This window comes from Colossoma macropomum, unplaced genomic scaffold (assembly GCF_904425465.1).
Source record: "Colossoma macropomum unplaced genomic scaffold, Colossoma_macropomum, whole genome shotgun sequence".
Classification (NCBI taxonomy): Eukaryota; Metazoa; Chordata; class Actinopteri; order Characiformes; family Serrasalmidae; genus Colossoma; species Colossoma macropomum.
The window spans coordinates 12,974,198-12,990,165 of NW_023494806.1; the positions used below are offsets into that span (position 1 = coordinate 12,974,198).

At 38.7% G+C, this 15,968-nt stretch overlaps 1 protein-coding gene across 1 annotated transcript in view; it reads right to left on the bottom strand.

The window, feature by feature from the left end:
• Window positions 1-15,968, bottom strand: part of mctp1a (multiple C2 domains, transmembrane 1a) — a 201,687-nt gene that overhangs the window by 80,932 nt on the left and 104,787 nt on the right. Inside the window, exons 3-5 of the mRNA XM_036599193.1 lie at window positions 3,369-3,511; window positions 2,152-2,231; window positions 1,650-1,761 (exon numbers count right to left, since the gene is read on the bottom strand). Coding sequence (XP_036455086.1) covers window positions 1,650-1,761; window positions 2,152-2,231; window positions 3,369-3,511 — 335 coding nt within the window. The remainder of the gene's footprint in view (window positions 1-1,649; window positions 1,762-2,151; window positions 2,232-3,368; window positions 3,512-15,968) is intronic.

Below are 15,968 nucleotides of genomic sequence, written 5' to 3' on the forward strand. Positions count from 1 at the left end.
AAGCTGGTTCTTGGTCATTTGGGATGGACAGCCAAGGGAAGCTGGGGGCGGCAGCCACTACACAAGCCACCATACACACCCGGTCACATGGAAATAAAGGAAGCACTGCCATCCAGAGCTTAAAATGTTTCACAGACACTGAAAAAAGAACATAGATGTACTACATGTATACATATATGGACAAATGTACATACTTTGAGACCATTTTACTCATTTACACTTTAGATTTGAAACATGACCTTAAACTGCTTTGAAATCTTGAGTGAGCATGATCCCTCGTCTGTCATTAGAGAGCGATAAGGCAAAAACTATAATCCTGTCAGAAAACAACTGCATCAACAAATTATTTCATTAGGACCCCAAAGTCTGGATTGACATCAGTGTTACATTAAATTAACATGTGATAGCCTTGTTTCTTATTCTTCAGTAAGTCTTTTGCTGCATTACGAAGAGATCAGATAAAACAGCACATTATATTTCCTCTGTGAGTTTGTTACATCTATATCACACATGCTAAACGGAAAAATTAAATGTACAAAATCCAAGCCATGTCTCTACATATATCCCTACTTTAGAACAGTCTAAAGAGAGACTTAGCTAAATGCAATTAGGACAGATGCATGCATAGGAGATTCTCGCTCCTTGAAATACTGCCAAACAATGCTGGCTCTTTTTTAATGAACGCATTATCTCTCTGAGTGGTATATTTCTGAGCTACAGATATATGGATCATTTAAGGTGCTGTTTTGCTTCTGCTAGCCCACTGAGCCTATCTGTCATTTTCTACTAATGGGGAGACTAATATATCTGCTATGACAAGCACTTAGGAGAGCTGTGAAACTAAAGGGAAAAAAATAATAGAATTATTCACAAAATGTGCTGTTATCAACTAAACTACAGACAACAGGCAAATCACTGAGATCATTTGAATGTCTGTAGAGTTGATTTTTATGTACAGTGCAGTGCAGTCATTAAAGTTTATGACCTGGAGTCAATACAAGAGACAGGATCAATACAGAGCAACTTAAGACTATAAACCTTTCTGAAAAGATGTGCTTTAAATAACTAACTGTGTATATCCATATATGTGCCACCAGTGTGATTTCAAATTGATTAATGTGAGTAACATGATGAATTAGCATGAACGATTCATTAATTGCTCAGACTTCTTTTAATAAAAACATGATCGCTATTAAAAGTCAGTGAGAATATTAATACTGGCTTTCTATTCCCATTTCCTTCTTCTGGATTTTAATTGACAATAAGCACCGTATAACTAAAACCAGTGTAAAAACCAAGTGTAAAATTTAAATATAAAATACAAATGAAAAATTATCCAGGTCAATATTATCTGTTATTGAATATTTTAGCCCACTAAAATCGGTATCAGCCACAAACGTTGTATGTGCAAGGTGCATGTACCTAATAAACTGGCAACTCAGTGCATCCTCTACTAAAGTGCCTTAGAAGTCCAGAAAAGAAAAACAAAATGACCCCATGATATTGACAAACAATAATTTCACAATGGATCCAGAGGAAACCACACAGCAGCGCTTCCATTCTAAAAACACACACACGTCAGGGCCCATCATCAGGGAGAACGAGGGAAAATGAATGAACAAGAAAACGCAATGGGGCAGAACACTCACAGCTTCTCTCATATCCCCTTCTTTAGGTGTGAGAGTCACTGCCAGGTCCAAAGTGCCCAGGTCATGGTCAGGGTAATGCGGGTCTTTCAGGTCAAGGGTCACGTCCAGGGTTCTAAATAAGTACCAACAAAATTACAGCTGTCAAATACACAAGACAGAACATACACACTGACACTGCAGAATTTACTGATGGCTGCACTATAATAAAAACACACTAGAGGGCAATCTCACCCTTTTACATTAATTTGTCTATGTGATTTAAATGCACATTAATGTGCTATCAACAAACATTCACACAGGTTCAACATTTAATTTCCCTATATCCTTAAAAGTCCTCCATACAAAATGTGAACTTTCAAAAAAATGAGTACAGCTTTATAAAAAAGAAAAGAGGCATATGAACTGTGGCACTGTAGTTGCCGCTAAGCTTAAATGGGTTCCAATTCGAAAGTCAGTGGAATAAGACTGTTAGATATGGACTATCACAAGGCTTGAAAAGGACCTATGATGCTCCAGGGACTCCAGATAAAGATACGCAGAGCCCATGAAGTCATCCTGCAGCCCAAAGTCATAGTCAAAGACCTGCAGGGGAAAAAGAGAGAGAGAGAGAGAGAGAGAGAGAGAGAGAGAGAGAGAGAGAGAGAGAGAGAGAGAGACGGGAGTTCAAACATACAGCAAATCACTAGGAATTTTAAAAAGTCTCATACTGAAATCAGAAAAAGTTGTAAAAGCTGTCAAAAAGTATTTAAATGAATGAATCATTCATTTGATGTCCCCCAAAACATCAAGTAAACGATTCATACTGGGGATTCACTGATACAGAATTTATGAGCCAATAACCATAACCGATAATCGATGATTGAAAATCTACACAAACACTTGCATGCTCACATAAGATGGATACATTTTGTTTTGCAGATAAAATTAAATTATAAATTTTCTATAGAAATATTATTTTCTGAATAAATAATGCATGTGTTAATGGAATTAAGTCTGCTTCAGTATTTCTGTTTTTACCCAGCAGTAGCTATGAAACATGAGAGAAGGCAGCTGGTTCCAGTGAACGTGCTTTTATTTTATCAGAGAAAAAACATAACGATGTTTGTAAGCGCATTCTGCCTCTGTGCTCTTACTATATAAATACAGCCTAAAATTTAAACAAAACAGCAACAAGAAGTTGCTATATATTAAATATTTCTTTGTAAACCTCAGCCTGTATTTCTCAGAAGTGTTTTTATGAATGTGACACAGAGAATCTCACTGTATTTTAGACAGCTGACAATGGAAACAGCCTAATTTGCATAATGTTCCAGGACATTTCAGGACATCCTCTTTAATTCAGCTGATGTTTAATTCAACAGCTGGATAGAATCCTGGCTACTGGCTAATTTTACATAGCCATGGAATAAAATTAGACAAGGTTAAATGGTTAAATTAGACAAGACAATTACTGTAAAGATTTATATAGCTAGCAGACACTTACAAATCCAGAGTGTCTTTCAATGGTAGGCGAAATGTTACATTAGGAATCTTGCCCAAGCACCTTTAGTAACTATTGCTGCATCAGCGCATGCACAAGCTGAAATTGTAATGTCTGACTGCAAATCCTGGCAATAAATTTGACATCAGGTCAATAATAATAATTAAATTTGTATATTTCCCATCTCAAAATATCATGCACTTCTAATTCACACAATGTCCTTTTTACTCATAGTTTACCTTGACATAGAGTGGTTCTCTCAGATTGTCCACCAGAAGGCTGACTTTTTCGTCCCATACCGGGTTCAGGTTCTTATGTATGGTCTTGCTGCGGAAAACTTCTTTCCCTGCGATCTTAAACTTCACATAGGGGTCACTAGTACCTAGAAAAACATAAAAAGCAACAGGGGACAATGACTCAGAATAAATGATCCATTTAGTCAGCAGGCCCAGCACTGTATATAGCAGCATGAATCATGATGGCACCTCCACCTGGCACAAGGCACAATGTCAAACCCCTGCTGGATTCTACTACAGTACATCATATACACGCTCATATCTGATCAGTAGTATTGTAACAGAAGGATTTTGGCTGTGCTTCCCACGTTCAGTATTTTTTTATGTTTTGTCTGAGGCTGTGAGTTGTTTTCTTTCTGTAACAAGGAACAATCTAAGCAGACAGAGGAGATCACATGCGCTGCATTTGTCTTCTCACCCAAAACCAGACAGAAAGTGTATCAAGAAAGGCTTCGCTTGTAAAACACCATGACAAACTCTTTTGTTTGAAAATTTCATTTTCCATGATACGGGCCCTCTAATGAACTCAATTTCTCCTTTTTCCTGCAGTGTAACATTTTCTTCTGTCTCTCTTTTCTATCTCTTGCTTCAGCATCTCCTATTCTGTTGATGGTACTGATGGAGGTTACAAGGGCTAGTGATGTCTTGATGCAGACTCAGGTCATGTGACTCAACATGCAAGCTCCGATTGGCTTATTTCACAGCTGGTTTGGGGAAAAAAGCTGCACGAAGCCAAAAGCAAACCAAGGTCCACATCAGACAGAGTGTCTCTCTGATGTCTCATATGCCCATATACTGTCCACAAGGCCACTTTTTTTCCAAGCTTCTACACCTGAATGTATGTTCATTGTTGTTCTGCTTAACCCTTTTATGTTGAGGCAAAAAGCAGCTATTCTTGCCTTTTAATTCACTTTTCTCCTTTAAAGGTATGACTCACTGAAAAGCCTAATTTACAAAATTTCCCTCTCACACCAAATGTATTTGATCAGCCAAGACATGTTTGGTGTCTGAAATTTGTTTCTTTAGTTTTGCATTGAAGCTACAAAGCTAATGTAGCTAACATTACAAGCTGAGGTGACATGAACTGTTATTATATTAGCCGTATAGCTCCATTGCAAATTTAAGAAAGCATGAGTTAAAAAGGACAAAGTCAAAGTCTATAGCTGTTGATATATAAGGTAAGATATGAAATATAAGCTAAATCAAACACAACAATGTTGTCCTATAGAATCTATGCATTTCATCTGCATTGTATATTTGCATATACCACAGCATACTGAGCATTCATGCACACCAGAGGCCGGATTCTCAAAGCTTCATGAAGGTTACTAACGACAGCTATCATAATGGCCTTATGACCTTCATGACCAATGACTGCTCTGTGATTGGCTAGCACCCTTCCCCATGCCTCATTCTCAAAAGGAGAACAGGACATCCTAGGCAGCTGTGACGTAACCCCTGGTATCTACCAATGACAGAGAGTGCTTCAGTATGCAAGCAGCCAATGGGAAGAGAGTGAGAAAGCCCACATGAAACATCATTGCCCTCTGCCCTCTAGTGAAAACAATATGCATTTGTACATTAATATTTATGTTTTAAATATACATATGTGCTTAATGTTAATGCCAAATTGTTTATGTTACTACATGTAAATGCATAAATAAAGGAAACAAACTAAAAACAGAGATCCTCAACTGGGTGAGGTAAATCACAATGTTCTAATGGAAGTTTTGTTTTATATAATTGCTTATTTTAAGTTAGCCTAAGTATTAAGACAATTTACTATATGTTGTTGGAATCACACTGTGCTCTTTAAAAAGTGATACATAATTAAAAAAGAATTTCAGAAAAAAAATCTTTATCCTATTCTTTTTACTGCTATTAAGCAAAGTCAGTATTATTGTAGGCTAAATTTAAGTATAGTCCTTTACTTTTTTCTGTTGATTTTGGTGCAGTTTTCTTGTTTTCTTAGCCTGGTATGACTGTTCTGAAGTGATCCTAAATTTTACTACAATAATGGCCACAGAAAAGGCTGTTTATGCTGGTGATGACTGGTGATGAAATGGCACCCCAAAATGTTTTGAGAATTGATGAAACAGCAAGTTATAACCAAGGCTCTGAAGATACAATGGACCTAGTGGGTTATAACTGTCCTAAGTGTACTGAGTATCGGGCCCCCAGAGCCATACTCTCACACATGTAAAAGCTGAGTCTCATCTCCAAAACTGTGCTTTACAGCATAAAGATCATCGTTATGTTAGAAAGGGGGTTTGAAGTGACCCTCTTTATCAAACAATAATAACTGCTGTGCTTTGACACCTAGGAAATGCAGTCCAGTTAAATGTACTGTCTCTTTGTAGAAACTGTGATGCGCCAGGTTGGCCAGTAGATGACACTCTGCCTCTACAGCAGCTTCTAAGCTTGTGGTACAGCTGCATCAGTCACCTGACCACTTTCTCAGCTGCAGTGCCCAGAGTCTCCACTTAGTCACTAGCAGCCCATTTCAACTATGCAGAGCCGAATGGCCTTCAGCAGATTTATGTCCACCATGCCAGTCCCTTAGGGTTATAAGGCTCTTTCACTACACATTATCAAATGAAAAATGCAAAACATTTGTCAAGTAAGTTCATAAATAAAAAAAAAACCTACCCACATATGAATTTCAACCCATTTCTGATTAAAACAAATGCTACCATAAACAAATGTTTAAGAACAAGGTGAGGCTGCAGAATATCCTGTGTGATAATCATTATCAAGATACTGGCCTTTGTAATATTGATATCACAGAAGGGTGCAATATGCAAGCCATCTAACTAATCAAAGTGTTTTTACTGCGTGCTGTGAGCATCCTGACCAATCACAGTTTTAGATGAGTTTCTATGGGTGTTTTGATAAATCAAGATATTCATACAATTTGAAATGCAAATTATTTTGGTTAAAGTGACACAGGTCAGTGTAACTATAATATATCCACCAATCCACTTGAATATATTGCAAGGCATATCATAAGCACAAGCAAAGGCACAATCAGTACCCTTTAAAACATGAAAACATGGTTCCAAAAAAATGCCATTAGGTCCAGAAAAGGTCATTATTTGTGCATATTCCTCCATCTGGCCACTTCAAATGAAATGGATTGATCCTCAGTGCAGCCTCTCCAATCGGCAGTGGCAGGTATTTCTCTTCTATTGGATTAAGCTCTCAGAGGGAAACATCAGGGCCAGGACAAATGCCAGCATTAGGAGACTCAAAGCATTGTTTGTGAAACAGATAATCAACTTCTATCAGTTTAAATTCAGATCACGTTCCACAAGCTCTGCAATAACCCCCGGGTCTGTGCGGTGACGTGCAGAAAGGCGGACAGGCCACAGAGCAAGCAATAAATGAGTGTGTGTGTGTGTGTGTGTGTGTGTGTGTGTGTATATGTGTGTACATTACGTGTGCGTGAGCACTGTAATTACACTCCACTATCTGCAGGGAATCCCCATTCAATAGTGCACTCCTCACTTTCTCCCACATCATTCCACAATGTGCTTATCATAACTCAGCCTGCACAGGCCCTTCTCCACACCCTCTGACTAAAGAATATAATACCATTAGAACAGTTCATCAAACCCACATCATCACATCAGCATCATGACGCACTGCACTGCTACAGTTCATTAATACGCTTGGCACATTTAAAGGGGCCGACACACTTAAGAGGTCTGCAGTGGGCTGCAGGTCTAGCTGTAAAAGATGGCAGCCTGTTTACCTAGAGCTGTGTCTGAAATTGCTTACTAAAGAGACTATCAAAACAGTACTCAGGAAAGATTAGTGAAATCACAGTATTCATCTACAGCAGGTGTGTCAAACTCACTTTACACTGACAACTTCTTGTAAATGTGTTAATTTTATCATAATATATCTGAAAGGTACAAATTGATTGAATGAATATCACCTATACAACAGATTAGATGCTCAGACTAAAGTTAATCGGTGCAAGGTTAGAAGCTGAGGATGTCGTCTTTTACATGAGATATTTTCAGCAAACAACTGCAGGCATACAAGTGCATTAATATTTATCTTCAAATTGAATGTTTTTCATTGCAAATACATGCACTGCACAAACCAGTTTAGGCTAATTTAAGTTAGGAAAAGCTAACACTTCTGCAAGATTATTAATTAAATAAAAGTAATCAATTTTATTAAATAAACATTAAATTAAAATGCATGCTAGTAATGATTAAGTTTAGCTTAACTTATAGCTGCTTGTTTATAGTTTTCAGCTTCATGAATAAAATAAAAACAGCTCCACCCTCCAGATGATCAGGATAGCATGTGTTTTAATGATACATTCATCAGTAACACCTTTCCATCATATCTTACCCTAATAATTCTGTCTAATTTACCATCATCTGCATTCTTTGCCGAAGCTTTTCATTCACTAGTTGGAAGAAGTAGTACGTATCACAATCGGGCTGGTCCCACCTTGTCAGCTTCAAACAACTGCTAAATAGCGCCATGTGACTCAGCATGTGATCCATTCAAGCACTCCCCATACATATCCTCATAGACACTTGACCACAGCACAGAGACACTCCGAAATCACATTTCACTTACCAGCCATTCAAGCCACCCACCTTCACTTACCACCCATTCAAGCCCACCACCTCATTCAGAGGGGTCAGAAACAGCTTTTGTCTAGGATCAGTTTTTACTTACCACAGCGAAATGAATACAATGATATGAGGGCTTATCCTATAAAGGCACTACTGCATACTCTGAGAACAATGAATCTGGCTCAATATTTCAGCACAGCAGCACACAGCTGGGCCTTTTAAATCTTAATGACTTACACAGGTGACTGGTCAACAGTTCGGAATAACCTTTCAAAAGCCTGAAATGAATGTTTTCAATTACATACAATTGCTTTGGTTTCAGATAAATGCATAATACTATTCCAATATATTAGTCCTGTGCAACTTCAGGTTTTAAATTGTTAGCAAAAGGCCAAATAGCAGGAAAAAAGGAAACTACAGATGCAAAAAAAATGTATTTAATGGCATAAAATATTTTACGACTTTCATTATTTTCTTTGACAATTAATGTTTTCTGCCTGTGGTTTAATGTTTGTGATCTGATTGGTACCCTCTGTTTGTTGTGTATATATGAAAGATATATGTTAAACGGCTGTGATTGTGATGTTTGTCTTCCCCCCTTATCTCTCCTGGGTGGTTTATACTTGTTAACTTAACCATTAGGGGGAAGGCTACAAAAGGGTATAGTGGACCACCTAGTGAGAATACTGTTTTGGTGAAGAGTAGGATTTTAGAAGAAAACTGTATATACTTTGTATAGATTTTTACTTTGTTAAAGTTTTGCATTTGTACAATTTTTGTACACTCCTGCACAGAATGTGCTATTCTGGTCTACCAATATTCCTTGGATACCTACGGCGTTGTGATGGTCTACACTATCTTCACCAGAGCTAGGTGTGACAGATTCAAAACAAGGCAACATTACTATGGACTGCCAGTGGGCAGTTATAGGCCCAGGGCATGCTACGCATCACGTCTAACTACTCTTGACAGCTGTTTGCAGGACAAGTGCATGATGGGAACGTTGAACAGAATTATGGGTGGTGAAAGCAAGCAGGGTATGAGGCCACAGCTTTATCATCATTCAGCTTTACCTGATCGATGTGTACAGAGGGGTTTCCTTTTCAAACTGAACTATAAAATCAGGTCTTGTGCTTGAAGCAGACATTGTTTTTCAAAAAGCATGATTCATAGCGCACAATGCACAGCTGCAAGTGCTCCAACAGATCTATTAGCTACTGAAGGTTTAGTCAATATGTCGATTGGGTGGATTTTAGTGTATCTTCAGAGTCAAAGGGTGGGACTATTTCTTCCCTCTAGAATCAATGTGCACAAGGCTGCCACAGAGCAGCTCCCACCCAACACTCTTCATGGGTCTATAAACATAGCAGAGAGCCATCGTCCATCCTGCAGGCTGAACAGCATGAAATTAAAGTCCACATGCCTGAGCACTTCCTATACAGAGGCTATAGATCTGAGGTTTTTCTGTGCCACGCTGCTATGGACTGTGCACATAAATTCCATTAGCATTACATAAACATTTTCTGCCTTTAAAACATAGACAAGATATTAGCATTAGCAAGAATTAGCATTAATTCCAGCATAATTTACTGTAAGTAAATTACGGTAAATTATGCTGAAATTGCAAAATTGCAAAAACTGGGGTAGAGAGTAAATAACTGCAGTGAAAGCAAAAATGTCAGTACTGATGTATTGATGGGAATCGGTAATGGGTTAATCTCAGAAAAAATGCCAGATCAGATATCAGCATGAATCTGATCCAATCCTAAAACTAATGTAGCCCAAAACTCACTGCAAAAAGATCTCTTAGTAAGTAAGAACATTTCAATATCTGATATTTCTCATCATGAGGTTCTTGTAAGAATATTGTAAGATTATTCAACCTTCTATACATGTTTAACTGGTGAAAGTATCATTCCATTGGCAGGTCATTTTAGTATTCTTACAATATATACAATATACTGAAGATGTTTTTACTAGCTAAAATGTTATTTTTGGCAGTGCAGCACACATTCACATTGTGTGATGTCATGTTCTTAAATGTGATTGTATATCAATTTCACCTGCTTTGGTGCAAATGAAAGTGACAACAGATGCACTGGAGAAGCAACAGCAAGACAACCCCCAAAAAGGGAAGAGTTTTGCAGGCAGTGGCCACAAACAATTACTTTCCTTATCCTTCCTGACTAATTCTTCTCTAGGTTTGTATTTCACTAGTGTCCTTTTTGGTACCTGCAGCCCATTCAGTTTGCACAGGTAGTCCATCTCCTCCAGAATAGCTCATCCAAGTGTGCTGTCGCAAATAGGTGTGCTGTGTCTTCCAGCACAGTCCCAAGAGCATGGAGGAGATACCCGGGCATCGGCTGTTACACGAGGAGAGCTAGACAGGGCCGTAGAAGGGCATCAACTCTGCAGCAGGACTGGTATCTGCTCCTTTGTGGGAGGAGGAACAGGAGGAGCACTGCCAGGGCCCTACAAAATGACCTCCAGCGTGCTACTGGTGTGCATGTTTCTGACCAGACTGTCAGAAACAGACATCATAAATGATTCATGGGGGCCTGATGTCCTCTAGTGGTACCTTACGATGGTGCAATAGGCCTGGGTTCCTTCTGGTACAGGACAATGTCCAGCCTCATGTGGCCAGAGTGTGTAGGCAGTTCCTGGATGATGAAGGCATTGATGCCATTGACTGGCCCTCATGTTCCCCAGACCTGAATCCCATTAAAGACCTCTGGGACATTATGTATCAGTGCATCCAAAGCCGCCAAGTAGCGCAACAGACTGTTCAGGAGCTCACTGATGCCCACCGTCTCATCAGAGGCATGCCCAGAGGTCGTCTGAGTCCAGCCCTCAGTGGGCTGATGATTTTGGCCACCACTGATCATTGTTATGTCATTTTGTTCTTAATGAATTACACAACGTGTCTACAACACACACACACACACACACACACACACGTTGTTGACATTGCAGATGTTCAAACGTCCAGTCTCCTGATGTTGGGGTGGACACTTAGACAGCTGCACCACTTTGGATCCCCAGAAGTTCCATATATTTGTTTTAACTTTAGACAATAACATTGCTAAGTGAAATACTTCAACTGAAAATCGCTTACTTTAATGCTTATTAGGTTTTATAGAAAATGAGGCCATTCTACTACAGACAGGGGGTATGAATGGCATGAGTAATACTAAAAAAGCCATTTAACTCAACTAGACAGTAAATAACTGATTGATTACTGTCTCTAGCCTTTAGAAAAAGAACAATAACAGCTGCTTTCATAGGCGTAAATATTAACTGACGATGGATTCACTAACCACTGTTCCATCACATTTCATAGACTTCTGTTCAAAGCACAGACCAATGTTATCCTGTAAAATCCAGAGAAATGTCCCAGCAATGGATCAGCTCAAGTTTTCCCATAGGCTCTCTCCTTAAACACAGCATTGATTCCCACTCCGTTACTCTCACTCCAGCCACTTACAATTACAGTTCACTCAACTAAAGCAGCTGCTTAAATAACATTTCAGTGTCACATTGTTAAGTAACTGTGTTTCATTTAAATATGTTTTAAATAAAAACTGTACAGTTGTCATTCAGGTGTCACAGAGCAGTAAAGATACTTTAGAAAGAGGGAAAAAGAGATTAATTTCTTAATCTGCAAGAATTAGCTGCAAGATAGATCTATCCTTCATGCATGTAGGTTACACTCTGTCTGACACCAGCAGAACTGGACAGTGTGTGTTCATTTGATGGTTCCTGCACTGGTGTGTGTGCTGCCTCTCAAACAGCTAGTCACAATACCACAGGCCTTGTCTAGATATCAGTGTCCTTTTTTCAGCCTAGTACACATGCCAGCATTTATAGCTAAAATTGAGACCACATGCCTGATATACTAGCACCTGCCCTCAAGCTATTTCTGCACTGCTTACTACACGCAATGCATCTTTTGGCAAGACCAGGGTATCCGCAGGTCTTTAAAAAGTTTTAAAAATTGAATTAATTTTAAGATCTTAAAAAAGTCCTTTTAAAATTTTCGTCTACATGAGCACCACCACAATTTGGTACACAGAAGAATAGTTTTGACTATTTACAGCCTGTAGAGGTTACTCTGTTTCCATAATTGAAGTGAAATTGTTCTAGAGAGTCAGAACCAGACATCTGAAGTGTTTAATTTCTCTAGAAGTTACATCACAGACAGTAATCGCATTAAATGGTTATATCTGAGGCTGATGTCTGAGGTACTGTTTGGGATAGTTTTGAGAAAAAATATACATTTTAAAATCCACCCATGGCAGAGAGGTACATGCAGGGTGTTGTAAGGCAAAACAGCACCCAAAGAAGATTTAACACAATTTTACCATTATAAACATTGCATATAACAATAAAAGACATGTAGGTTTACTGGTCATTTTGCGTATTAAATAAAATGGCTACTATTTGTGTTGTCCACATTGTGACCCCTGGTTATTATCACCACCACTGTAAAGAATCAGAGTCAATAAGACATCACACCAAACCACTCTGAATGACTTTATTTAGATCTCAATGATTTGTGCAGAAGTGTTAGAAAATCAGCCAAATTCTTACTTTTACAGATTTTTTACACGGTGTCCTCAAACTTCAATAATGTATTTCTTTCTTATTGTGATGTTTGTTAATAGTCTCAACAGTTTTCTCTTCATTATCAGTGTTTATTACTGTTTAACTGATGGTCTTAAATTGCATAGCGGTAATAAACAGGTCTTAAAAAGTCTTTCATTTAATTTGGTTAATCCTGTAGGTGCCCCAGAAAAAAATGATATTCTGTCAACGAAAACTGCAGTGGCTAGATGATACAGCAAGTGTTATCTAAATAAGAATATAGTTTATTTGCTTGTTATGCTGACGTCAAAATTGCAGACAGGCCTATCTATACTAGTTATCATTTAATCAGTCATAGAGGCCTGGAACTCATATACCTTACACAGCCACAAAGGGGCAGTGTGTTACTGCTCTAAGCAATAAGAGAAGATAAGATTATATCTCTCACACTGGAACAATGATATATCTCCCCAACTGAAACACACCACCATCCTGCCCTAGTGCAGATGATATCTGTGCATATCTCTTAAACTGACTCAGGATCAAGCATGGTAATGTCATCCTAATCAAAACCCAAAACCAACAGTAAAATAAACCCTCTGAGGATCAGGATATAGATTAAAAGACAAAGGCAGAAAATATGCTCTCCATCTTTACCACAATAAACAGTGACAGCAATTTACATAATCATCACAGTGTGGGTTTTCACCTTCTCCTAGAACCAAGAAAGATCAATATTTCAACTAACATTTGTCATTTGATAAAGGGAATTATATATCTATGCCAGGGGTCATCAAATAGATGATTTGGGGTCAAGTTCCTACAGAGTAATTACTTGTAGTAATCTTACTGATTAGCCATACTCAGTAGCCATCTTGGCAATGCACCTGGGCAGTTATTTTCACTCATGCAAGACTAGGCTCCTATCTCTCTGAACAAGCAAAACTCAACCCAAAACTATAAGCCATAACAGCATTTCAAAAACATATTTATAAATAACTGATAAAATCTGACAAAAATCACTTAAACAGTTTGCCATTTTGGCTTAAAGAATGCACCACACATTTTTCAGGTTGTTCTGGTTATTGCTCATGCACATGCTCCACAAAGACACAGGGCTTTTCTTGCTTGCAGCTTCATCAGCAAACTGAGTGGCTCTTTTTACTGAAGAGTGGGACTTTCCTCTAAACAGACATCATGTTGAGTGTGACAAAGCTTTCCCATTAATTTTTCAACCAGTGACCTGTCTCTTCCTTCTTTATAATGTATCAGGTAACACTCAAAACATCGCAAGTCAGTTGGCAAAACTAGCTACCTTTTGTGTGGGTATACATTTAAATGTGTCTTGGTAGCAGAACAGTTCGGTGCTTTATTCTTTCTCCCAGACAAATTTCAGCAATGTGATGGATGGGCTGGAGCCAGCAACAACTTCATGAAGGCTAAATGAAAGTAGACAGTGGACAATTTGGACAGTCTCTCCGCTCCAACTCTCAGAACCCATTATATTTACCCAGACTGCATTAAGTGGACACTGTTGGTCACAGGTAAGAGGTAAGGATGAACAGAGACTACTGAGACCCATACCTGAGACAAAAGCATATGGCTTATCCCCCTCGTTGATTACTATAATGACTCTAAGACTTTCCTCTGCACACTGTCAGTCTTAAAGAAGAGTATACAAGCCAACTGCTCATCTAATGGGCCACATCAGAGTAGTTAATGCTGGAAAGCCCAGCTAATGGCTTCTGCATAATGAATTGGAAGAAGAGAAAAATATGGCCTCGATTTACTTAGAGGGATGGGGCAAATAAGAAGTGTGTATACAAATGGTAAACCGGTAAGCTCATGCTAATGATGTATGGTACTGTTTCAATAATGTATGGTACAGTTTCAACTGCTGAGATAATTAACCGCTTCAGAAACAAATAAATGAGGCACAGTGTGTTTGATACCAAAAGTAGCTGTAAACTAGCTGCTAATTGTTGGACGCAAGGGAAGCAGGGCATGTGATGCTTAAAGGTGTGGCAATATTGGCCACTTGAATGTTTAATAAAACATGCTGATTCTCCAAGGCTTTTAGGAAGTGCTCAACGTTCAGTCGATTCATTTAGTAATAGCTGTATTAACAGTCAGGTCCAGGTCCAGTACAGCACTGTCTTGAAACAAATTGTTCTCTCAGACACCTGAAGTGCTTCTGTTTTCCCTGAACTCATACAGGGCCCCCCTGCCGACCCTTTAAATCAATACAAGCTAAACAAATCCAAGTTACATTTAGTGGAAGCAATAGGATATCCTGCAGTAAAATGCTCGGTAATCGGCTCATAACAAGCTTGATGCACAGATGTGATGAAATGTTCACGGCAGCCAGCAGAAAACACTTCATTTGAATTCACAGATGGAATAACCTATGGAATGCCTGATATTGTGCTGATTATGGACGATATATGCGAACTGTTAGAACAATGGCCTGGGAAATGCCAAAACCTCCCGGACATCAATATTGTATACTAGGAATGTGAGTGTTTAAATAAATGCACACACACACACACACCTGTGCATACAAAACATGCACTTGTTCATTATGCTTTTAGAACAATAAGTCACACATATGTCCCATAGATGGATGGATTGACAGACAGACTGACAGATGGATAGATGTACACTGATGAGCTAAAACATTATGACCACTCACAAAAAAAATGAACAATAGCACACATCAAGGTCTGGAACGTATAGACAGTAAGCAAACAGTTGGTTCTCATAGTCAGTGTGTTAGATGTGGGAGAAATGGACAGGTGTGAAGACCTGAGCGACTTTGACAAGCGCCAAATTGTTATGGCCAGATCACTGGGTTGGAGCATCTGCAAAACTCCAAGGCTTGTGGGGTGCTCACGGTCAGCAGTGGTGAGTACCTATGGTGATCTTAAGAGGGGTAAATCACGAATCGAGTGTTGGGCACCCAAGCCTACATACATACATATATACATGTACACATAGTACTGCTCAAAAGTCAAAGACCTCTCTTCCTTTTTTTAAGTTCCAGTCAAGACAACCATTAAACATCAAGTACAAGTTGGTTATTTTTCATCAGATATAAGATTCCACTTGCATAATGTAGGTGAAAGGAAAATTTGGACAGGAGTTTCCAAAAGTTGAAAATGATATAGAAAATGGGACAACTAACAACTACGCATGATCTAGGAGACCATCAAAACTGTTACAATCAGACAAACAGTACTTAAAGCTTTCATCTTAGAGAGATAGGAGAAAATCAAGTTCCACTCTTGCTTCAGATATGAAAAAGATTTGGAGGTGTTTCCGTCCACCTTTCCACTGTGAGAGGACAACTCAACACTAT